General features: G+C 36.0%; 1 protein-coding gene across 1 annotated transcript in view; it reads left to right on the top strand.

Annotated features, from left to right (window-relative positions):
• TNNI3K (TNNI3 interacting kinase) overlaps positions 1–27,346 on the top strand; it is a 337,135-nt gene that overhangs the window by 26,959 nt on the left and 282,830 nt on the right. Inside the window, exon 5 of the mRNA XM_069594718.1 lies at positions 11,386–11,496. Coding sequence (XP_069450819.1) covers positions 11,386–11,496 — 111 coding nt within the window. The remainder of the gene's footprint in view (positions 1–11,385; positions 11,497–27,346) is intronic.

Consider the following 27,346-nt stretch of genomic DNA (forward strand, 5'->3'; position numbering starts at 1 on the left):
AGGAGGAAATGGCAGGACATACTTAAAGAGATGAAAGAAAATAACCTACAGCCCAGATTACTGTACCCAGCAAGGATCTCATTCAAATATGAAGGAGAAATCGAAAGCTTTATAGACAAGCAAAAGCTGAGAGAATTCAGCACCACCAAACCAGCTCTCCAACAAATGCTAAAAGATCTTCTCTAGACAGGAAACACAAAAAGGGTGTATAACTCAAACCAAAAACAATAAAGTAAATGGCAATGGGATCATACTTATCAATAATTCCCTTAAGCATAAATGGATTGAATGCCACAACCAAAAGACAAAGACTGGCTGAATGGATACAAAAACAAGACCCCTATGTGTGCTGCTTACAAGAGACCCACCTCAAAACAAGGGACACATACAGACTGAAAGTGAAGGGCTGGAAAAAGATATTCCATGCAAATGGAGACCAAAGAGCAGGAGTAGCAATACTCATATCAGATAAAATAGACTTTAAAACAAAGGCTGTGAAAAGAGACAAAGAAGGACACTACATAATGATCAAAGGATCAATCCAAAAAGAAGATATAACAATTATAAACGTATATGCACCCAACATAGGAGCACTGCAATATGTAAGACAAATGCTAACAAGTATGAAAGGGGAAATCACAATAACACAATAATAGTGGGAGACTTTAATACCCCACTCACACCTATGGACAGATCAACTAAACAGAAAATTAACAAGGAAACATAAACTTTGAATGATACAATAGATCAGTTAGACCTAATTGATATCTATAGGACATTTCACCCCAAAACAATGAATTTCACCTTTTTCTCAAGTGCACACAGGAACCTTCTCCAGGATAGATCACATCCTGGGCCATAAATCTAACCTTGGTAAATTAAAAAAAAATGAAATCATTCCAAGCATCTTTCTGACCACAATGCAGTAAGATTAGATCTCAATTACAGGAGAAAAACTATTAAAAATTCCAACATATGGAGGCTGAACAACACACTGCTGAATAACCAACATATCACAGAAAAAATTAAAAAAAAATCAAAATATGCATAGAAATAAATGAAAATGAAAACACAACAACCCAAAACCTGTGGGACACTGTAAAAGCAGTGCTAAGGGGAACGTTCATAGCAATACCAGCATACCTCAAGAAACAAGAAAAAAGTCAAATAAATAACCTAACTCTACACCTAAAGCAACTAGAAAAGCAAGAAATGAAGAACCCCAGGGTTAGTAGAAGGAAAACAATCTTAAAAATTAGGGCAGAAATAAATGCAAAAGAAACAAAAGAGACCATAGCAAAAATCAACAAAGCCAAAAGCTGTTTCTTTGAGAGGATAAATAAAATTGACAAATCATTAGCCAGACTCATCAAGAGACAAAGGGATAAAAATCAAATCAATAAAATTAGAAATGAAAATGGAGAGATCACAACAGACAACACAGAAATACAAAGGATCATTAAACACTACTATCAGCAACTATATGCCAATAAAATGGACAATGTGGAAGAAATGGACAAATTCTTAGAAAAGTACAACTTTCCAAAACTGAACCAGGAAGAAATAGAAAATCTTAACAGACCCATCACAAGCATGGAAATTTAAACTGTAATCAGAAATCTTCCAGCAAACAAAAGTCCAGGTCCAGACGGATTCACAGCTGAATTCTACCAAAAATTTAGAGAAGAACTAACGCCTATCCTACTCAAAGTCTTCCAGAAAATTGAAGAGAAAGGTAAACTTCCAAACACATTCTATGAGGCCACCATCACCCTAATACCAAAACCTGACAAAGGTGACACAAAAAAAGAAAACTACAGGCCAATATCATTGATGAACATAGACGAAAAAATCCTTAACAAAATTCTAGCAATCAGCATCCAACAACACATTAAAAAGATCATACACCATGACCAAGTGGGCTTTATCCCAAGGATGCAAGGATTCTTCAATATCCACAAATCAATCAATGTAATACACCACATTAACAAATTGAAAAATAAAAGCCAATAGATTCAGAGAAGACTTTGACAAAATTCAACATCCATTTATGATAAAAACTCTCCAGAAGCAGGAATAGAAGGAACATACCTCAACATAATAAAAGCTATATATGACAAACCCACAGCAAACATTATCCTAAATGGTAAAAAATTGAAAGCATTTCCCCTAAAGTCAGGTACAAGACAAGGGTGCCCACTTTCACCACTACTATTCAACATAGTTTTGGAAGTTTTGGCCACAGCAATCAGAGCAGAAAAAGAAATAAAAGGAATCCAAATTGAAAAAGAAGAAGCAAAACTCTCACTGTTTGCAGATGACATGATCCTCTACATAGAAAACCCAAAAGACTCCACCAGAAAATTACTAGAGCTAATGAATGAATAGAGTAAAGTTGCAGGATATAAAATCAACACACAGAAATCCCTTGCATTTCTATACACTAATAATGAGAAAATAGAGAAATTAAGGAAACAATTGTATTCACCATTACAATGAAAAGAATAAAATACTTAGGAATATATATACCTAAAGACCTATATATAGAAAACTATAAAACTATAAAACACTGGTGAAAGAAATCAAAGAGGACACTAATTGATGGAGAAATATACCGTGTTCATGGATCGAAAGAATCAATATAGTGAAAATGAGTATATTACCCAAAGCAATCTATAGATTCAATGCAATCCCTATCAAGCTACCACTGGTATTTTTCACAAAGCTAGAACAAATAATTTCAAAATTTGTATGGAAATACAAAAAAACCTCGAATAGCCAAAGCAATCTTGAGAAAGAAGAATGGAACTGAAATAATCAACCTTCCTGATTTCAGGCTCTACTACAAAGCCACAGTCATCAAGACAGTATGGTACTGGCACAAAGACAGAAATATAGATCAATGGAACAAAACAGAAAGCCCAGAGATAAATCCATACACCTACGGACACCTTATCTTTGACAAAGGAGGCAAGAATATACAATGGAGAAAAGACAATCTCTTTAACAAATGGTGCTGGGAAAACTGGTCAACTACTTGTAAAAGAATGAAACTAAATTACTTTGTAACACCATACACAAAAATAAACTCAAAATGGATTAAAGATCTAAATGTAAGACCAGAAACTATAAAACTCCTAGAGGAGAACATAGGCAAAACACTCTCCGACATACATCACAGCAGGATCCTCTATGACCCACCTCTCAGAATATTGGAAATAAAAGCAAAAATAAACAAATGGGACCTAATTTTAAAAAGCTTCTGCACAACAAAGGAAACTATAAGCAAGGTGAAAAGACAGCCTTCAGAATGGGAGAAAATAATAGCAAATGAAACAACTGACAAACAACTAATCTCAAAAATATACAAGCAACTCCTGCAGCTCAATTCCAGAAAAATAAATGACCCAGTCAAAAAAGGGGCCAAAGAACTAAACAGACATTTCTCCAAAGAAGACATACAGATGGCTAACAAACACATGAAAAGATGCTCAACATCACTCATTATCAGAGAAATGCAAATCAAAACCACAATGAGGTACCATTTCACACCAGTCAGAATGGCTGTGATCCAAAAGTCTACAAGCAATAAATGCTGGAGAGGGTGGGAGAAAAGGGAACCCTCTTACACTGTTGGTGGGAATGCAAACTAGGACAGCCACTATGGAGAACAGTGTGGAGATTCCTTAAAAAACTGGAAATAGAACTGCCTCATGACCCAGCAATCCCACTGCTGGGCATACACACTGAGGAAACCAGAACTGAAAGAGACACATGTTCCCCAATGTTCATCACAGCACTGTTTATAATAGCCAAGACATGGAAGCAACCTAGATGTCCATCAGCAGATGAATGGATAAGAAAGCTGTGGTACATATACACAATGGAGTATTACTCAGCCATTAAAAAGAACACATTGGAATCAGTTCTAATGAGGTGGATGAAACTGGAGCCTCTTATAAAGAGAGAGTGAAGTAAGCCAGAAAGAAAACCACTAATATAGTATACTAACGCACATATATGGAATTTAGAAAGATGGTAATGATAACCCTGTATGTGAGACAGCAAAAGAGACACAGATGTATAGAACAGTCTTTTGAACTCTGTGGGAGTGGTGAGGGTGGGATGATTTTGGAGAATGGCATCGAATCATGTATATTATCATATATGAAACGAATCACCAATCCAGGTTTGATTCAGGATACAGGATGCTTGGGGCTGGTGCCCTGGGATGACCCAGAGGGATGGTATGGGGAGGGAGGTAGGAGGGCGGTTCAGGATGGGGAACACATGTATACCCATGGTGGATTCATGTCAATGTATGGCAAAACCAATACAATATTTTAAAGTAATTAGCCTCCAATAAAAATAAATAAATTTATACTAAAAACAAGCAAACAACAACAACAAAAAAAAACTACCACGAAATAAATAAATAAATAAAATGAAAATGAAAATGATTAGGCTTCCACCTGCTAAATCTGAAACTCTGGTGGTGGAGTGAAGCCAGTTTTGTTTTAATAAGCCCTCAGAGTATCTGATGCACACTCGAATTTGAGAACCACTGTCTTAGCCCATGGAGTAGCAACGATGGAAGCCATATCACTCTGTATAATTTAAACAAGTTAATAACACCTCTTTGAGCAATGTTTTTTTTTTTTCCTATAGTGATAATACTATATGGCACCATTATGGCATTCAGAGATACTAGCAAGGTTCTTTTTTTTCCTTACTAAAAGTAAAGGGCAGATTTGGAGAATTAGAGTTGTCAAGTGATAAAGTGTTGAAGTAGACTCTAAAATCATCAAGAAAATCTTGGATTATATTCTGAATGTTTTATTTTAAAGATAGGAAAAGGATGAACTTGCTAAGAGAGTAGATCTGAAAAGTTCTCATCACAGACACAGAAGAAGATAACTATGTGGGGATGAATGTTAACTAGACTTACTGTGGTGATCATTTTCCAATATAAGGATATGTCAAATCATTATGTTGTACATCTAAGGCTAATGTTATATGTCATTTCTATCTTAATAAAAAATAAAAGTGACAAATGAAAGCAAAAAATTAAAAAAAAAATTAAAGGAAAAAGAAGGTAGGATTGATCTGGAGGTACTGTCAGACCACAGTGCAGACTTTCTGGAATCTCTACCAGCCCAGTGGGATCTCCAGAGCAAACTTTGGCCTAGGAGTGTCTCATTGAGTGGAAATAGCTAGGCTCTTTTACTACCACCTTTCTCAGTGATAGACTTGGGGCCACCTTGAAAAAAATCATAATCTCAGCTCAAATGCTACAGAGAATCCTGAAATAGCTAGCTGAGGGAGGCTGCCAGCTAACCACCCTCCTGGCACAATCTTTGAAGGGGGATCTGAGTGGTACATCTCTGCATCTGCCAGGCATGGGAAAATGCTCCTGATTTTATATTAAATGAAAAAGAGATTACTTACCTCTATAATATGAGTTTAATTGTATACCTAATAATTGATAATAAAATTATGTTTCAAACATTATGATACATTTATTACATTGTTTGATTTAATCCACACAACTCTATGAGATTTGTACTGTTATTAACTTCATTTTACAGGAAAAAATTTGTCCAGAGCTCAAGAGGTAAAGAAATGCAGGAAGTGGCCTTCAGTATGCAAGCACAGGTTTGTTTGCTGTACTAGTCTGTGCTCTATTTAGTTTTATAGAGGTACATACATAGGGAAAAGAATGAAAGAAAATAAATACACACATAAATGGTGATAGTGATTATATGGTAGGTTTGTTGTTGCTTAGTTGCTAAGTTGTAGGCAACTCTTTTATGACCCATTGACTGTGGCCCACCAGGCTCCTCTGTCCATGGGATTTCCCAGGCAAGAATACTGGCATGGGGTGCCGGTTCCTTCTCCAGAGGATGTTCTTGATCCAGGAACCAGACCCATGTCTCCTGCATTGACAGGTGGATTCTTTACCACTGAGCCATTGAGGAAGCCTATATGGTAGGATGCAGGTTATTAAAATTTTTATTCCTTTATTTTCTACATTTTCTACCATGAGATACTTTGGTTATCTATTGAGGCATAACAAACTACCCCAAACTTATTTTTATCATTCAACAATCATTTCAGAAATTCAGACAAGATATGGTGGTAATGGCTTGATGCCACTCCACCAAGGGTAGGGCCTTAGCTGAAAAGACATGAATGACTGGGAGTTACTCCATCAACTGAGGAATTGGAATCATCTGGAGATTACACATGTCTGGTGCCTGGGCTGGGATGACTAAAAGGCTGGTCTTATGTGGGTCATTTGATTGGAGAACCTTTATATGCTGTGTACAGTCATTGGAAAAGACTCTGATGCTGGGAGGGATTGGAAGCAGGAGGAGAAGGGGACGACAGAGGATGAGATGGCTGTCTGGCATCACCAACTCAATGAATTCCGGGAGTTGATGATGGACAGGGAGGCCTGGTGTGCTGTGATTCATGGGGTTGCAAAGAGTCGGACACAACTGAGTGACTGAACTGAACTGAACTGAACCTTCTCATGTGGCCTTGGATTCCGTACAGCATGACTGCCTCAAGTCAGACTTCTTAAATGGTAGCTCAGAGCTTCAAGAGCAAATTTTCCAGAAAACAAGGAGGAAGCTATGTGGTTTTCTATGACCTAGCCTTGGAAGAAATGTAGCTCATTTCTGCCATATTCTTTTGGTCACAATCCACCCAGATATGAGGGGAAGGAATATAGATTTCACATCTAAATGGAAAGATTGTAAATGAATGCTTACTGTATTTAATTAATAAAACTTCCAGAGGATATGGGGCTTCCCAGGTGGCACTAGTGGTAAAGAACCCACATGCCAATGCAGGAGAAGTAAGAGACGCGAGTTCTATCCCTGGGTCAGGAAGATACCCTAGAGAAGGAAATAACAACCCACTCCAATATTCTTGCCTGGAGAATTCTAGTACAGAGCAGCCTGGTGGGCTACAGTCTATAGGGTCACAAGAGTCAGACATAATTGAAGTAACTTAGCATGCATGCACCAGAGGACATATTTGCATAATCAGAAAAAAGTAAAATTTAGACATTAAACAATCCCAGTTTAATTTTTATTATGGAATAGATTTGGCAAAAACCCGTGTGTGTGTGTGTGTGTGCGCATGTGTGTGTGTGCCTGTGTGAGTGTGTGTATTTTTAATTTATGTAATTTAGTAGTAGAGAATCTGAGCTCTCTCATACTAATACCTACATTTTCTAGATTTATCTATAATAATTGTAGGGTTAATAAGAGGCAAGATAGTAGATCCTGTATTTGAGTTTTGTGCGTAGGAAAATGTTGAAGTTGCTACCACTATAAAAAATGTTCATCTGTTTACATACATCTTCAAAGGTCTATTGTACCCTTAATCCTGTTTTTTCAACTAGATAGCTGGACTGATTTTTCTGTCCAAGCCTCACTCTTTCACACAAGGATTTTCCTTTGTTTAGAAATCATAAGCGTTTCACACATGAAAGTGTTACAGAGGCTTATTTATCACATACTTTAGAATGCTTCTGTGTATCCCACTAAATAATAATGATGCAAATTTGGCTGAAAGGGAAAACTTAAGGGAAACCCTGTCAATTCCCCAAAATAATATTCCTAAACTACATCTTGAGTCTTTCTTTTAAAACACTTGCCCTCAGACACTTTTTATATATTACAGAATACAAGCAGGAAGTGAGGTCAGCTTTATAATATTTAAAATTTGCCTGATACTTTTATTTTCTATGAATTTCCTTTCCAGGAGATGTGCACCAGATTGCTGAATTTTTAAATTATTTCATCAGGAAACAATATTCCTGTAGAGTAGGGGAGAACTGTTTGGTATGTGTCAATTAAATACAACAAAATACAATAAAAGTAAATCCTCTCAATTTTTTCCTTGAGATTGAAACCAAGGAAAAATCAGTGAAACCACTATGGATAGTCAAAAGTTAAGTGTGGACTTTGGAATCAGACCTGAATTTGTATTTAGCTGTAACACTTAGACTAAGTATTTCTGGTTCTGCAAGAACTTTAAATTCTTGAGCCTGACTGTCATCAACTATAAAGCAGTTCAGTTCAGTTCAGTCACTCATTTGTGTTGGACTCTTTGTGACCCCATGCACTACAGCAAGCCAGGCCTCCCTGTCCATCACCAACTCCTGGAGCTTGCTCAAACTCATGTCCATCGAGTTGGTGATGCCATCCAACCATCTCATCCTCTGTCATCCCTTTCTCCGCCTGCCTTCAGTCTTTCCCAACATCAAGGTCTTTTCCAATGAGTGATTTCTTTGCACCAGGTGACCAAACTAGTGGAGTTTCAGCTTCAACATTAGTCCTTCCAGTGAATATTGAAGACTGATTTCCTTTAGGATTGACTGGTTAGATCTCCTTGCAGTCGAAAGGACCCTCAAGAGTCTTCTTCAACACCACAGTTCAAAAGCATCAATTCTTTATCCCTATAAAGTAGGGATAATAATATTTTTCTTATAGGTAAATTGTGAGACTTGAAAGAGGTGTAGATTAAACATTTTACTTGGTACTTAGCTCATAGACAATCATGTAAAAGTAGCAATGATTATTTTATTACATTTTAGCATAACTTGATAGAATTAGAGTTCTATTTTTATAGTATTTAATAAAAATATATTTGGATCAATCAGAAGTCAGCTTGAGAAATCCAGCTGATATATGAAAAGGTGATTTATTACTTTTAAGTTTTAACTTCACTATTTACCTATTCTGAAGGAATCATAACATACTTTCTCTTAAAACCCACAAATTCCAGCTAACTAAGAGGACATACAAAGTCAGCTGAGAAAAAGATGAATGTGTGTTTACAAGAATCTGCCCAATAGATAAATATTTCATATGCTCAATGATTTTCATATAATTTATTTTAATTTAGCTTAGTATGGTACTTGTCATAAGGTATATATCCATTAATAAATATGCACTGAATTAAAGCATATCCATCTTTTTACTGATTTATATGAGTTCTTCATGTTAAATATACAAACCACTCGTCAGTTTTATATGTTGTGAATATCTTTCTCCAATTTTTCATTTTCTTAAAATATTGTTTTCCTCATGCTTTTATTTGCTTGTGTTCCCTGTATTAAAAAGATCATTTTATGCTTACAAATGCCACCTTCATCTCTTTACATTTAAATGTTTGTTCATCTGCAAGGAAGCATGTTTTAAGGTGATATGTCTCCCATTTATCTCAGAGACTATTCATGCAAGAAATGAGTGTAAAGGGGTTATGTAACTTGCCTTAATTTATATAGTCATTAGCAGATCTGGGATTCCAACTAGGGAGGCTAATTCTAACACAATCTCAACCCTGCATTGTAAGTATTCCAATTTAATATTTGAAAAACAGGACATTTTATTTCTACCTCAGAAACTGACTTTTCCTGTTCTTCTTTATATCAGTGACATATCATTTTACTGCTATTACACTTGGAAAAATTTGAATACCTAGTACAATGGCCTGCAAACCCTACAGCAAGATCAGATGCCTTTGATCTCATCTTGCACACTACTCTTTCCTTCTTTTATTTTTTTTAACCTTGTACTCAGCACTGATCTTAAATACTCTAAGCTTATTTCCATCTTATTTCTGTAGAGAGTGATATTAGAAATAAGGAGAAAAAATGTGAGAGGTACTAGTGAGTCAAAACCAGCACAATTCTGAAACTGATGGAGTTGGAGGGACTCAAGGTCATTTGGAATGAGAAAGTGCCATTAATGTAAATAAGGAATGCTAGGAGATGACAGTTGGAAAACACTTAGAAAATTATGAACGGTTTTCACAACAGTACTTTTGAGTTTTTAATTTGAGATGGCATTGGTAGTCAGGATATATAGAATTTGGACTTAGCAGAGAAGTCAGGACTGAAAATGAAGTTATTGGACTGTGTAAGAATAATCAAACGTGGCAGTTAGAATGAGAAAATAGCTTGGGGCTACACTCCAAAATCACTCGATTTTTGGAGACAGAAAGGATATTGATAAAATTAGCTTACTTCAGTGGAAAAAAATGGCGGGGTTTTTTGGTTTGTTTTTGTTTTAGAGTGGAAGAAACATGAAGTCTGTAATTTGAGCAGAAGGAGCCAATGGAATAGTGAAGGAAGATGAATTTTTTATTTAACTTTCTTTCTAGAGCAAGTAAACAGTGAAAGATTTGGAAAATATAACATTAATCTTGCTATTTGAACTACTTTGTCAAAGTTTTTTTCTTTTTTTCAATTTTTACGACTTCCGGACCTTCACTTATGTGTGACAGCATTAAAAAATCAGACTTTGTTTTCTAAAGGGAGGATTTTCTTAACTGACAGCATTTTACATTATATGCATAAGTGCACTGGCCTATCCCATGAAGACTTGGCTTTCTTCTCACTGGGTGTGTGACATGTTGATGGCCAAGTATTATCAAGTTATGGTTTGAATTCTCCCTTTGAGGGAGAGAGTTAAACCTGAAGACCTTTCTTCACATTCCCTTCCAGATCTGGAATTCTGTGAATATGTGCCAGTCCACATTACTCTTTTGAAAGTTCTGAATTATAAAATGAGGTTTATAGTTATTTTTCTTGAGATCATTTAGATAAATTTTATTTTTAATGTGTTTTTTGTCAACAACTATTTTTGAAGTCCCACCATGTATCAGTTTAAGGTTAATTACATAATGAAAATTCAATGAATGTTCGTTTCTATTAATATTATTAAAAAGTATCATGTCCCTCCAAAGACAATGGAGAGGAGTATAATGCAAATAATAGTATGAAGAAAATAATTTGCTCATCACATACATTACTCTAACTTAAATGCTCAAACAATGCTTCAAACATTTTCACTGAGTGAAAATATTTTAATGAGTCAAGTTATTAATAAGAAAACCACCACTGATTGATTATATATACAGTCCATGACACTGTGCTTTAATTATGTATTGGACCCATGAAACATATGTGTTAGAGGAGAATCAATTACTGAACTACCATGAAATGGTCCACTGCAGCCAGTTCAATAGTGCAGTTGCTGGAAAAAAACATATTTATTGGAGTGACCTACAAGAAAGATTGAGTTGAGTTTGCAAGTGTCTTACTGTAGGTAAATGTACTTTCTGTCTTTCATGGTCAAGTGGTAGAAGATTGGTTATAACTGAACAGTCCGTCATCTATTCCTACATTCCAACCATCTGAGAGCTGCTCTTTGCTTTTTCATGTGCTCTGTTGCTAGAAATCACACTTCAGTTTTCTCTGGGTGCATAAATTGGCTGACAGTCAGGGAATCAATATATCCTGTTGCACAATGTTCAAACCTGCTATTAAGAGAAAAGTAATGCTAAAGATGTGTTTCCTTGCAGGATAGTGTGGAATTGATCACTTCTCTGCTTCACAGTGGAGCTGATATACAGCAGGTTGGGTATGGTGGCCTCACGGCCCTGCATATTGCTACAATTGCTGGTCACCTAGAGGTAAGTCACACCTTAGTCACCTGCAAAAACAAATCTGCCTCTTTGGAATCTTGTTTTTAACTGTTTTCAAATGCTGACTTTTGAAATTCTAGGAGTTGGTTTAATTTTAGCTAATGAATCCACACATTTTGAGGGAGACCGAAATAAGCTGTATAGATGTTCTTTTGATAGGAAATTCAGTTTCGTAACAGTGTAATCAAATATTAATTAATATAAAGATGGCTAGATACATAGAGGCTATATAGCCCTGAGAGACTTCCCAGGTGCTGCAGTGGTAAAGTATCCACCTGTCAAGCAGGAGGCATCAGAGATGCAGGTTTGATTCCTGGGTCAGGAATATCCCCTAAAGAAGGAAATAGCAACCCACTCCAGTATTCTTGCCTGGAAAATTCCATGGACACAGTCCATAGAGCAGCAAAGAACTGGACATGACTGAGCAACTAAGTAGCAGCATATAGCAGTTATTAGAAACATAGATACTGGAGTCAGGCAACTGTTGCTACCACTTGCTAGATTTACCTCAAGCAAGTTACTGTATCTTCAAACATCTGTTTTCCTCATTATAAAATAGAAATGATAGGCCCATCATGGTGATTAAATTAGATGATCCATATAAAAGACTTTGCAGATTGTTTCACTCAAGGTAAAGACTCAGTGAAAAATTATTCAGTAATTCATTCACTCATGCATTATTTGATTTATTAATCATCTATTGTATACCAGATATTGTTCTAGTTACTGAGGTGACTAACAAGTAAGACAGGAAATATTTTGGAATTTAGTTTTAGAGAACAAAACAAGCAATAAGGAAAAAAATATTATATAATGTTAGTTGTGAATATAAGAAAAATAATAAAATGAGGTAAAATGAAAACAGCATGAAGAAGTAGGCACCATTTTAAACAAGCTATATAGTGAAGCTATGATTAATATATGTAATAGTACCTGCAAAGCCTTGAGGCAGAGACAGCGAAGTGTATTTGAAGGGCACAAGTAAGCCAAAGTCATTAGTATATATGAGCTGAAAGTAGAGTGATGGACATGAGGTCAGGTGACAGTTACAAATAAGATTGCAAAGTGTTTTAAAGGCCATAGAAGGGACTCTGGCTCTTATCTAAAATTTAATTGTTGAAATATTATTTTATATATGAGGAACACTTTAATTTGAATTATTTAATTTACTGCAGAAATCCTCATGAAATAGTTTTTATCATCACTGCCGTTTAATAGATATGAAACCAAGGCTGTTATACAGTAATTATCATTACAGATTACAAAGCCATGGAGAAAAACAATGCCATGTTTGGAATTCTGGTCATTTTACTCAAACTCCCATGATTTTCACATGCTATTAATTGTGGTACCCACATGTAACGTATCTGACTCTTTGCAATCCCATGGACTGCCAGGCTCCTCTGTCCATGGGATTCTCCAGGCAAGAATATTGGAGTGAGTTGCCATTTCCTTCTTCAGGGGATCCTCTCGACCCAGGGATCAAACTTGGGTCTCCTGCACTGCAGACAGATTCTTTACCAACTGAGCTATGAGGGAAGCCCAAAGTGAAAGTGAAAGTTACTCAGTCCTGTGTGACTCTTTGCAACCCCAAGGACTATATATATAGTCCATGGAATTCTCCAGGCCAGAATGTTGGAGTGAGTAGCCTTTCCCTTCTCCAGGGGATCTTCTCAACCCAGGGATGGAACCCAGGTCTCCCACATTGCAGGCAGATTCTTTACCAGCTGAGCCACAAGGGAAACCCATGTAAATGCAACATTGTAATAAATGAGCAGTCTTGTGTCTTCATTATTAAGTCATTATCTATTTCTCTCTTTTAATCATTTTGCAAGTTAAGGTATACCTTCCTCACTAACACACAGGCACAACTGTGAACAAACAGAACTGCATGTAAAATCACACATCAAACCTGTAAAATAGGTGTGTGTCATCCCTCTTAACAGTGTCAATTCAAAGGTCTCTTCATTCAATAAATATTAACATATCTCATTGGGAGTAAAATAATTTCCTTTGTGTTGACATTTCCGCTCCTTACTATATTTCCCTGAAAATAGATTATCTCATTTCCCAGAATATAAAGCTTTTTTATGATATTCATTATAAATACAAATGAATTTGTATTACTTATTAGGAGAAGAGAAATCCCATTAGAATCACTTAAATATAAATATTATCCAAAAAAGAAACCGACTGATATCAGTGATAAACTAAATGGAAAGTAAATATACAGAAATCTGGGTAGAAGAATTGATGAGGTAGACATTAAGTCCCAGTAAAATACATTCAACCCCTTAATGCCAGGAAACATTTTGCAAAACAAAATCCTTTTTGTTTAACACTTAACTGATTACATTTGTGAGTGATAGAATTATAACAGGGTCAAAAGCAAGATGGTTGAGTTTGGTGTCTTTGTCTACTATTCAAATAACTGTTTTCTTGCTTTCTAAATCATAGTAGGGAAGTAAGAATTGTATCGATTCTGCCAGCCATGGGTCAAATTTTACTAAATAATTCCAAATAGACATCTACTCCTCTGGTGCAATTCTCCAAGAGTTTTCCAACTGCCTTCATTAGCTCTGGTGTAATATTTAATGACTTTTATAGTCAATCATGAATACTGCCATAATAAGGTGTATATACATTAATCTTTATTCTCTTATCTATTGGACTAATTTAGTTACAGATCTTATAGGAAGATTGTGTTTAAAAAACCTGAAAGCATCATTTTCAAAATACAGATTTTTTTCTTTGAATTATTTCTTTCACAGTTAGTAATTGCAGTACCGACTTTATATTCATTCATTCATTCATTTAACAAATATTTTTCAGCCTCTACTTTTCCATAGTCTTTTGTTAGAATATGGGAATGATACAAGAAAATAAGACTTTCTCCTCCTAAAGACTTTAAATCATAGCCAAACATAGAAAATGGAAAATGTATATAAAGAATTCAAAAGTAAAATAGCAATATAGTCATATGAATAGGAAAGGAAAGAGTCAAAGAACAGAGCAGGTTTGATATTAGGAATAATTAGAAATATGATCATTGCATAATATGTGCAAAGAACAGAGAAAAGTGTGAGGATTTCACAGGGGATTGAGATCAAGGTAGATTAGAAGATTTTGGGAAGGGTTTCTGAGAAGTTGTTTAAAATCAGGCTGAAAAGTGGTAGAACTGGACAGAGAAAGGAAGAGGAATTATGTCTAAAACTATGAAAGAAAAATGAGTCAAGTACATTTCAGTTCAGTTCAGTTCAGTTCAGTCGCTCAGTCATGTCCGACTCTTTGCGACCCCATGAATCACGGCACGCCAGGCCTCCCTGTCCATCACCATCTCCTGGAGTTCACTCAGACTCAAGTCCATCAAGTCTGTGGTGCCATCCAGCCATCTCATCCTCGGTCGTCCCCTTCTCCTCCTGCCCCCTATCCCTCCCAGCGTCAGAGTCTTTTCCAGTGAGTCAACTCTTCGCATGAGGTGGCCAAAGTACTGGAGCTTCAGCTTTAGCATCATTCCTTCCAAAGAAATCCCAGGGCTTATCTCCTTCAGAATGGATTAGTTGGATCTCCTTACAGTCCAAGGGACTCTCAAGAGTCTTCTCCAACACCATAGTTCAAAAGCATCAATTCTTCGGTGCTCAGCCTTCTTCACAGTCCAACTCTCACATCCATACATGACCACAGGAAAAACCATAGCCTTGACTAGACAGACCTTAGTCGGCAGAGTAATGTCTCTGCTTTTGAATATACTATCTAGGTTGGTCATAACTTTTCTTCCAAGGAGTAAGCGTCTTTTAATTTCATGGCTGCACTCACCATCTGCAGTGATTTTGGAGCCCAAACAAATAAAGTCTGACACCGTTCCCACTATTTCCCCATCTATTTCCCATGGAGTGATGGGACTGGATGCCATGATCTTCATTTTCTGAATGTTAAGCTTTAAGCCAACTTTTTCACTCTCCTCTTTCACTTTCATCAAGAGACATTTTAGCTCCTCTTCATTTTCTGCCATAAGGGTGGTGTCATCTGCATATCTGAGGTTATTGATATTTTTCCTGGCAATCTTGATTCCAGCTTGTGTTTCTTCCAGCCCAGCATTTCTCATGATGTACTCTGCATATAAGTTAAATAAGCAGGATGACAATATACAGCCTTGACGTACTCCTTTTCCTATTTGGAACCAGTCTGTTGTTCCATGTCCAGTTCTAACTGTTGCTTCCAAACCTGCATACAGGTTTCTCAAGAGGCAGGTCAGGTGGTCTGGTATTCCCATCTCTTTTAGAATTTTCCACAGTTGATTGTGATCCACACAGTCAAAGGCTTTGGCATAGTCAATAAAGCAGAAATAGATGTTTTTCTGGAACTCTCTTGCTTTTTCCATGATCCAGCGGATGTTGGCAATTTGATCTCTGGTTCCTCTGCCTTTTCTAAAACCAGCTTAAACATTAGGGAGTTCACAGTTCACGTATTGCTGAAGCCTGGCTTGGAGAATTTTGAGCATTACTTTACTAGCATGTGAGATGAGTGCAATTGTGCAGTAGTGTGAGCTTTCTTTGGCATTGCCTTTCTTTGGGATTGGAATGAAAACTGAGCTTTTCCAGTCCTGTGGCCACTGCTGAGTTTTCCAAACTTGCTGGCATATTGAGTGCAGCACTTTCACAGCATCATCTTTCAGGATTTGAAAGAGCTCAACTGGAATTCCGTCACCTCCACTAGCTTTGTTTGTAGTCATGCTTTCTAAGGCCCACTTGACTTCACATTCCAAGATGTCTGGCTCTAGATGAGTGATCACATCATTATGATTATCTGGGTCATGAAGATCTTTTTTGTACAATTTTTCCGTGTATCCTTACCACCTCTTCTTAATATCTTCTGCTTCTGTTAGGTCCATACCATTTCTGTCCTTTATCGAGCCCATATTTGCATGAAATAGTCCCTTGGTATCTCTAATTTTCTTAAAGAGATCTCTAGTCTTTCCCATTCTGTTGTTTTCCTCTATTTCTTTGCATTGATCACTGAAGAAGGCTTTCTTATCTCTTCTCAAGTACATTTAGGGGAGAGTAAATAGAATGATAGCATGAAACAGATTGTGAAGAGTCCCTTTACGTAAATCTGGGTGTTAGGAATGGACCAGATTAAGGACACTAAAAATGGGAGTCCAAGGAGTTTAATTTAATTCAATAAGCAAATATAGTTCATGACGTACTATACGCAAGACCAGATGGTATGGTAGATAAAGAGATGAATAGAACATACAAATTCCCACTCTTCAAGATACTTGCAACAAATATGATTGTTTTCCAATAAGAAATGAGAAGACATTAAATCTTTTTGAGCAAGAGAATGATTGGGTGCATGATATATAGTGTTGAAGAGGATTTCTTTGACCTCAGTGTTTTGTATTTATTCCAGAGTGATAATATGATGATTAAATAGATGAAGACAAACTGGGTAGAGGATTCAATTCTGAGGAAAAACTATTTATCTCCAGACATGTAGATTTGCTGATAATACCCAGTTTTTCAAGTGGAAAAATTTGTTAATAATTTAAAAATATACAGTTAGTATACAGTGAAGAATTTGGGACTTAATGTAAGTTTTAGGAAATTATATGGGATATTTGCAGGCATATCAGTAGCTGAAGTGTGGCTGAGAACTAAGCCTATCTACAGAGACTTTAGGAATTACTGAACAGCCTTTGAGGAAGAAAAGAAGGATTGGTTGGAGTGGTATGAGGGAAACAAGCATATTGTAACCTCACAGTCATTAGGGGGATGGAGAGTTTCAATAGATAAAGTATTCTGGGTATCAAATGATGCAGAAAATTTGAGTGTAAGAGAATAAAATATAAGTAATAGGAGTGGAATATGCATTAGTTTTAGTTACTAGTTTTTACTCTTGGTTATCAGGAATGGTGGCAGTGGATCACTGGGAGTTTCCTTTCATTAGTAGTCGCTTTCCTTTATTGCCCACCGTTTTTTCTGTGAAACAGTGACTGATGCTGTCTGACAGCCCTCTTTGTCTACGCATATCAAATTCAGACCCTCCATTACTGTCTCAAGTGTTTTGGTTCTCCCATAATTGTGAATTCTATTAAACAATTTTGCAATAAAATTTACGTTGACTAAGCAGCTATCCCCTTCAATAACAGAGGAGAACATGTGCTGCAGATTTTGAGACATGCTGACTGCAATTTGAGACTCAGATTTAGATTTACTGTGCTTTGAAAAGCAGGCAAATATTGGTTGTCCTGGGTCTCACTACTACTCCCTGAGTGATTTATCCATCTATCAGTACCTATGCATGTGCTGCTTTGTACAAGGCTAAGATCCTGTCAGCAATCAATAAACAAGCATTAAGCCCTTTTCTCCTCTTTGAGTCCAGAGGGCACACGAATCATATGCTCTCTCAAGCCTGGAAATTGAAAACTATTGGCTAACATGTGGTAGTGTTTTATCATTCATATATGTTTGTTATTCGGTTCTCTTGAGGTAGCTATCCTTAGACTCCGCTTACCAGTGAGGAAACTGAGGATTGCAGAAGTTAAGTGACTTCCACAGGATCATGCAGAGAGTAAATAAATGAGATGAATAGGACTCAAGCCTGGTTATCTGACTCCAAATCCCTGATTTTGTAAATAAAAAGACAGTTACTCCCTTATGACTCTTGCTCAGTCACTCAGTTGTCTGACTCTTGGCAACCACATGGACTGCAGCACGCCAGGCCTCCCTGTCCCTCCCATATCCCAAAGTTCGCCCAAGTTCATGTCCATTGCATCGGTGATGCCATCCAGCCGTCTCATCCTCTGATGCCCTCTTCTCCTTCTGTCCTCAGTCTTTCCCAGAATCAGGGACTTCTCCAATGAGTTGGCTGTTTGTATCAGATGATGACTCTTGTGTATATTGCTGAAACAGGGCTTAGAGCCATAAGGCACAAAACAAGTATTCAGAAAACAGAATGGAAACTGAATATGTTACTATCTGAGGCCCAGCTATTGCTATGAGTACAATTAAAGCAATATTAATTGATTCAAGTATAACTTCATATGATGCTGAGTAAATGGTCATAAGAACCCATGGGGATATAATGCATGTATGTGAGCATTCAGTATATACACATCCCCTCACACGCATATGCACACACACACACATACCCCAAGTGAAAACACATTATATTTAGTCAAGTATCTCTTTAAAAAGCTGTTACATTTTAATGTTTCATGCAATTGTTTCTGCAGTTATCAGGAGACAAATCAGTTATGTGTAGCTTTATAAAACTGAATTACAGTGAGAAAAACATGTCTGGAATGATGCAATGTATAATGTACAGGAATTGTGGAGTATTTTATTTTCCACAGAAAGGTATAGTTTCATGTATACTTGGTGCAGATGATATATTATTTTCATAGTTGAATTTATTCTGTCCTACCTTATCCTATTTTGAGACTGTTGAAAACCCTGCTTCAGAAATACTTTTCAGTTTTTTGTAATTTATATCTGATTTCAAGGAAATGTTGTTGATGTTTTTCCAGTTCATTTTAAACTAAATATTCTAAATGCTTCAGGAGAGAGTTTTGTTTGCCAAAAATCTTCTGACTCTTGTTTCTTTAAAATGGCTGAAGTTTTCTTTCCAAAGGCACAACAAGTGAATGCTTGGAATTATAAAATATGGTTTCTCTCTCTCTAAGAGATATTGCACTCATGAGTTTTATAGCTAAAAAGTATCAGATGTGCCTCCAATTTATGACTAGGCAGTAATTCCTTATGAACTTCATTTGCAATCAGGCAATTGACTTAATCTTCATTTGAGATTTTATCTTCATTTTCCAGATTAAAAAAAACTGAGGTACAGAGAAGTTAAGTAGCATGTCCAAGGTGACAGAGCTAATGATTGGTCGAGTAGATGTTTACATGCTGTGTGGTGTCAGAGCCAGCTCTCACAATGCTATATTACCCTTCTAATCTGTGCAAAAACCTCTCAGTCCACCTGACCAGAATTTAAGCTTCAGAAGCTCAGAATTCAAATGTCAGGGAAATTTCTTATATTCTCAGTTCTGAATTGTCTCAAAGACTAAGCACATCAAGATATTCCAGTCCCTTTTTATATGAACCCCATTCTTCTAAGCTTTATTCCTAATTTCTGATATTTCTGCATTGTATTTCTAAACAGTTCTTTTGACATATAATTCATATGCCACACAATTCACCTACTTAAAGTGGACATTCAGTGGTTTTCTACCAAATCCACAAAGTTGTATAATAACTACTATAATCTAATTTTAGAAAAATTTTGTCACCCTTAAAGGAAATGTAATATCCAGTAGCATCAGTCCCATCTACCTTTCATGGCCCCTATCTAGACAACCACCAATCTGCTGTCCATCTCTACAGATTTGTCTAGTCTGGCTACTTCATATAAATGGAATCATAGAATATGTGATCTTTTGTGATTGACTTCTTTTACTTAGTGTAACATTTTCAAGGTTTATCTAGTTCAACAGGATTGGTTTATATCAGAATCATGTTATAATTATATATGCCTTTATTTAGTAAATTATCAAAATGTATATAGTTCAGCCAATAGTGTAACTGCAGTTCTCTTCAGCTATTCCTCTGTTTTCATTATAAATTGATGCTGGAAGAAAAATTTCAACTAAACTTCAGATTCTCAAACTATATTATGTAGTCAAAAGCATGTGCTCAAGTTGTCAGGCTAGGAACACCTCCATTAAAGAAAGCGGCCAAGTAAGGCCTGTTTCTGAATGGGCATACCACCTCTTACATGGGCACTAGACAAGACCCCAGTTCAAGGTGATCAATTCCCCTGTCTAACAGAGGCTCATTCTTTAGATTTTGAACCACTTGTAAATTTTAAGACATCTCTAACAATGCAAAATTCCCTAATGCTTGAAGTTAGCTCTTGTAGTTAAAATCTTACTAATCAGTTCATACCTTAAAACTTCACTAATTGAAATATGATCCACTGACCAACAAACTAGGATTATCAGGGAGCTAGTTAAAAAATAGAATCTTAGACCTACCTAAAATCAGCATTTTAACAAGATTCCCAGGTGACTGAGATACATATTCAAACTTAAAAGGCACTTCCCTGAAAAATATTAGAAGTTAGATTTAAAGGAGATATCTGTGAGAGGGTAGCTTGGAAATATCATGAATAATTACAAAGAAGTACTATCTTCATTTGTTTTATAATTTTGCTTCTTGCCAACCCTGACTTGAATTATTTTAGTAACTTTTGCAACATTATCAGATCTTATTCCAGAGCCCAGGATCATAACCATTCACTATGTATATCATATGCTTAATACTATGACACATAGTAGGTACTCGGTACATGTTAACTTCTATTTTCCTTTCTGAGATATTAATCTTCTAAGAGCAGTATTTACTATAAGAAAATTTAAAATATAATGGAGATATAACACAATAATTTGAGCTACCAGGGAAGCTATAATTATAAATAATCCAGTTTAAAAATTAACTAAGGATTTAAATTGATGTTTCTCCAAAGAAGATATACAGATGGCCAAGAAGCACATGAAAAGTTGTCCATCAGTAGTCATTAGAGAAAGCTAGTCAAAACCACAGTGAGATGCCACATTATATCCAACAGGATAAATATAATTTTTAAAAGAGCATAACACAGACTGGTGAGGATATGGAGAAACTGGAACCCTCATACATTGTTGGTGGAAATATAAAATGTTGCAGCTGCTTTGGAAAACAGTTTGGTAGTTCTTCAAGATGTGAAACCATAGAGTTACTTATCAGTTCAGTTCAGTTCAGTCACTCAGTCGTGTCCGACTCTTTGCGACCCCATGGATCGCAGCACGCCAGGCCTCCTTGTCCATCACCAACTCCTGAAGTTCACTCAGACCCATGTCCATCGAGTCAGTGATGCCATCCAGCCTTCTCATCCTGTGTCGTCCCCTTCTCCTCCTGCCCCCTATCCTTCCCAGCATCAGAGTCTTTTCCAATGAGTCAACTCTTTGCATGAGGTGGCCAAAGTACTGGAGTTTCAGCTTCAGCATCATTCCGAGTTACTTATAGGACCGACTAATTCTGCTCTAGGTATATACCCAAGACTCACAAAAACTTGTACATGAATGTCCATATCATTATTATTTATGATAATCAAAAAGTAGAGACAAATGTGTATCAACTGATGAGTGGAATAAGTAAAATTTGGTATAACCTATTATGGAATTTTCTTCATCAATAAAAAGGAATGAAGTACTGAGATGTGCTATAACATAGATGAACCCTGAAAATGCCATTGAGTTGTGAATGCTGCTACAGTAGGAGGGGTGCAATGGACCTATGTAGCTTTGAACATCCATGATTGTTTATGCTTATATGTGTAGCTGAGCAAAAGGGTATGTGAATTTTATATTTTTATAATTGTTGCCAAAAAGCCTTTCAAAAAGTAGATTTATTTACTTTTTACAGTAGGAATACCTTCTTTCCTTTGCATAAAATATCAATATTTATTATCTTTTCCAAATTAAATAATAAAATCTTGTTAAGTATAAGGGATTGAGGGGTTTTTTTTAACTGATATACTATTGATTTTTATATTCCTTATTCTATACGATGTATATTTTGTATTAACTTCTTTCTTACTGACTTGGAAGAATAAAGTATTTTGAGGAATTAAGTTTTGTCATATCTGTTGCAGCCTATTTTATTAGTTTCCCCTTTCAGAATTTTTATGTGTATTTTCAAATTTTTTATGACCAGATTTTTAGTTTTTTGCTTTATGGCCTCTGCTTAGAAAGACTTGGTCCTTTAAATATGGTATAAAAAAAGGAAGTCCTAAATATTTCTTCAAGTACTTTTAATTTTGTTTTTCCTCCCATATGCTGATTTATATCTGTAATGTTTTTCAATATATGATAACAAATAGGAATCCAGTTTTTAGTTTTCTCCCCCCAAGATTATCCAGGTATTCTAAATCAATGTGTACTAAATTCTCCTTGTTTCCCCCCATCTTAAATATTTGGGTATATCTGTGTATTCCAATGCTAATAGCAAACACAACTCTTTTATTAGTTAGTGTATATTTAGGTTATGTTTTAATACCTAGAAGTGCAAGTACTCTCTCCTGGCACCTTTTTCTTCTATTTTTTTTTTCTCACAGAACTTTTCTGACTTTTCTTCTATTTTTAAATGACCTTCAGAAGCACTCATTTACAATAATAAGAGCATGAACTCCAAAGCTAGATTCTCTGAATTTAAATCTCAGAAAATATCTAATTTTCTAATTTTAGAAAACTGATTATATTATTATGCACCTACCCTATTGGCTGTGTGTGTGTGTGTATTATATTGTGACCTAATATATTTTAAATTTTAGGCACTGTCTAGAACATAAAGTGCTAAGAAATTTGGCTATCATGTTTCATTTGTTTCTGATTTAATTGTTACTTGATTTTTCTCTGAGGAAACATATGACGATATCCTAACTAGGATTAGTTAAATCCTAATTTATAAATTAATTTAAGAAAAATTAATAATCCTATAATATTGGGTCTTCCTATTCAAGAACAATATGTTTCTTTCCATTTATTAAAGTTTCTGTAGAATATTTTCCCTGTGGCTTTGTTAAAATTTATTGCTAGGGGTTTTGTTTTTTTTTTGCCACTAACGCAAATGACACTGTATTTTTTAATTTGTTAAAGTTTGTTTATAGGAAACTTATTGATTATTGATTTTTAATTTATAACCATTGAACTTACTGATTTATTTTACTGTTTATAATAGATCTCTCAGGTGAATCTTTAGTATATCCCTGATTGACAGTTATATTCTCCAAATGTGATAATAATTTTGGTTCCTTCAGCTATTAAAATCTTGTTTTTCTCTTTCCTAATTTCATTGGCTGATTCTCCCAGAACAATTGTCATTCTTCTGCTGAATGATTTTGTACTTCCACAGTGACACAACATGAAATATTATTCTCTTAGCTTGCTACTGAGCTTGTTTTGCTGATATTCGTAAGTGAGGTTAGTCTGTGGTTTTCTTTTTTGTATTGTTATATTAGTTAGCTAGGTCTTCCATAACAAAATGCCACAAACTATATGGCTTAAATCACAATTTATTTTCTCACAGTTTGGAAGCTAAAAATTTGAGATCAAAGTGTAGGCAGGTTTTGTTTCTTCTGAAGCTTCTCTCCTTGGCTTGCAGGTGGCCTTCTGCACATGTGGACATGGCTGAATCAGTGTACACATACCTGGTGTCTCTCTTTGTGTTTATGTGTGTGTGTGTGTGTGTGTGTGTGCACATGTGCGTGTCCTAATCTCCTCTCATAAGGATATCAGTTGTATTGGATTAGGGACCACCATAACTTAATTATATCTTTAAAGGTGTTATCTCAGAATAGAATTACATTCTGAAGGACTGAGGTCTGGGGCTTCAATGTATAAATCTGACAGCATTCAGGAGGGGCCCTAATCAATCCATTCCAATTATCTTTGTCAGGCTTTGGAATAAATGCTGGATTTGTAAAAAGAGTTTACAAACTTCATTATGTGTGTCTGTTTCTCTTTCTCTGAGATTCTGGTATATAACACTATGTGATTTTATAGTATGCAATGCTATTACCTTATCTCTGATTTCACCCCAAATTTTGCAGACAGGAATAAATCCTATGTGAACATCATGGGCTAACCACAATTCAAGTACAAAAACATAAACAAGGGTCAACTATGCCAGTCAACGCACATCATTTTAAATTATTGCTTACATATCACCCTGCTGCTGCTGCTGCTGCTGCTAAGTCGCTTCAGTCGTGTATGACTCTGTGTGACCCCATAGACGGCAGCCCACCAGGCTCCCCTGTCCCTGGGATTCTCCAGGCAAGAACACTGGAGTGAGTTGCCATTTCCTTCTCCAATGCATGAAAGTGAAAAGTGAAAGTGAAGTTGCTCAGTCGTGTCTGACTCCTAGCTACCCCATGGACTGCAGCCCACCAGGCTCCTCCGTCCATGGGATTCTCCAGGCAAGAGTACTGGAGTGGGGTGCCATTGCCCTCTCCAACATATCACCCTACTGAAGCCATAAATGACTGATAGGTATTCTTATCACCATTCATTGCCATTAACTCTAAACTTTGTCTGAATAGTCATTTGTGGTTCCATGATGCCAAAGTTTGAGAAAGCTTCAAGTCAAATTGGTTAAGACCGAAACTCAACACAGTCTTAAATAACTGAGACTTGATTTAGGAACACTATATCTTATGTGGCATTCAGAAGGTTTTCTCAGAAGCCAAAACTAGGAACTCTATGCTCCAGTTACTGAATGTGCCCTGTGTTGCAGAATACTGTTTATTAAAGGCCTGAAGGCAGTCTCCTACTGTCTAGACTTTTGGTCTGGAGACTAAGACAAGATCATAGATCATGCATCATAATCAGTAATATTATGGTCTCAGAAGCAATGCCTTAAGCATGTATCAAGTGTCAGAGAGTTGTAAGGGTATACTAGCTGAGTATCACTTTTCTTTCTGGCACTTAAGTCTTTGTCATTGATTCTATAGGGTATTATTAAACATTAAGTATTGTGTTTGGGGATTTGGGGTAAGGTAAAATAGCATAAGCAAGGAAAGCTTTATAAGCTAATAAAAATTTAGATGAGATATTCATCAGCTTGCTACCCTATAAAATGATGCAAGAAACATTACTTGAGAAATTACATTCAAAGATTGTTACTAATCAAATCAATCTGAATTAGAAATCCCATTGTTACCATTCAGTGTTTTTGTGAATTTGCCTCTCTATGCTAACCCTCCTATGCACTGAATTGATTCCAACACCCTAGGTCCTTCACACATTAGAAAAATAGATAGATAGATGGATATAAATATAGCTATGAGGACTTATATGTATCTTGTATCATTCATATATAAATTATATTATACAGTATATCAGCTATAGAAATTTCTTTGTTAGGCGTTTAAGAAACAGCTGTATATTTTGAATACATCTGCATATAAGTTTCTTTTCGCATGCCACACTCCCTAGCAGGTATTTGAAAGCTGAGTTTTGAATCAATGTTTCTATAGCTTGCTCAAGTTATATCCCCAGAGTTTCAGACCCCCAGGCATCCTATGTCTCAGGAGGGCCAAACATTATTATCTCCTCAATTACAGATACATTGGAAGACCAATATTTTCTACCTGACCTTCAAATCCAACAGTAAATAGATACTAGTAAAGTAGACTGTGGATGCTAACTAACTTTCTCTCGGTGATACTTCATTCTCGGATGGCATTTAGGGAGTAGAGCCCTTTAAGTATTTTATCTCTCTGAATATTGTGTGTTATTTTCCTTGATGACTTCCTTTGGTGGCTCTCAAAAAAACCTTTAGAAATTTGTTGAGATTAATTGGAAGTAAGAGACTAAAAACCCCATGACTGGTTCTAACAATTGCCCTCTCTCATCTCTTTTCTGAGATGCCCCTTAAAGGCACTCAGCAATGCTACTTTTCATCGTGTATTCTTGCACAACTATCAGGCCGGTATAGCTATTATAAAGCATAGATCAATTCAGAAAGGCACATAAAGCCTTCAGTAGTTACCCTGAGAAGCAATTCAAGTGGAACCCCTTGAAGCAACTTTAACCTCTCTGCCCATTTCCTTGTTTCTGTGCCTGGAGCAGGCTACTAACTAACTCCCAAATCTCTGGGCTGAGCTGCCCCATGATTATTGCAAAGCTCCACACCTGAATATGTCCTGCCAGAAGTCGAAGAATCATTCTCATAATTCCCTCCTGAAAAGGTATATATTGACTGTCTGGGAAACTTGGAGGAAATTCCAAATAAATTAAGACAAAGGGCAATGGATGTACATCATTTGTCTGGAACTATCAAGAATATTCCTAGTAGTGGTCAATATGTTGCTTCAGTCTTCTCTTCATTTGTACTGTCATCATTCTCCTGGACTTCTTGTGGGAGTACTCTGACTTACAAGGCTGTCCTCCAATCTTTTACAGTTCGCTTTATCCTAAGAATTCCTAAAGATGTACTGGGTTCTCTAAAACATGACTTTGATAAGGTCATTCCTCTGACCAAGAACCTTGGTGACTCAAGATACACCCTAAAAGGGATTAGAGTGGTAATGACCCAGCTCAGCTACCTTTTCAGTCATGGATCCTCATATTCTTAATTTTGCAACCCATGCTCTAAATTAAATTAAATGCCCCATTTATATGCCCTATGATTTTTATTACATCACAGCCTCTTTATACACAGCCTATTCCACCCACACTCAAAGATCAGCTAAAATCCCACCTTCATGAAACTCCTGGATCCCTCCAACTTGAGATGGTTCCATGCTCTTAACAACACAGCACTTTATACTTTTTTGTAGCATTTAGTACTGCTTGTTTGATAAACATGGTTTTATTTGATTGCTTTATTATGTATTTTTCTTGTGCATCGGAACTGCATGTTAAAATCTTTACAGCCCCCACAGGTAAAAGTTTGATTTTGCATATAGTATAAATTTTTAATAAATGTTTGTCAAATGACTATATTAATGATAATTCATGTTGTTTTAAAAATTATACAAAATGAGTAAAATTATTCCTACATTCAATAAATGCAGAAGAAATTCTAATGATACCTTCCATAAGAAAAATAGCTTACAAAGTCACAAACAATCTTTCTGAATAGTTTCATTCAAATTACTTCTATAAATTCTGTAAAATGAAGTATACAGACTATGCAGACAAACAAATGATCAAGTTTCATCTTTAAAATTTTTTCTCTATCCATTCAATATATCTTTTAACCTATTTAACAAATGAGTGAGGAATTTGAAC

Source organism: Ovis canadensis, chromosome 1 (genome assembly GCF_042477335.2).
Source record: "Ovis canadensis isolate MfBH-ARS-UI-01 breed Bighorn chromosome 1, ARS-UI_OviCan_v2, whole genome shotgun sequence".
Classification (NCBI taxonomy): Eukaryota; Metazoa; Chordata; class Mammalia; order Artiodactyla; family Bovidae; genus Ovis; species Ovis canadensis.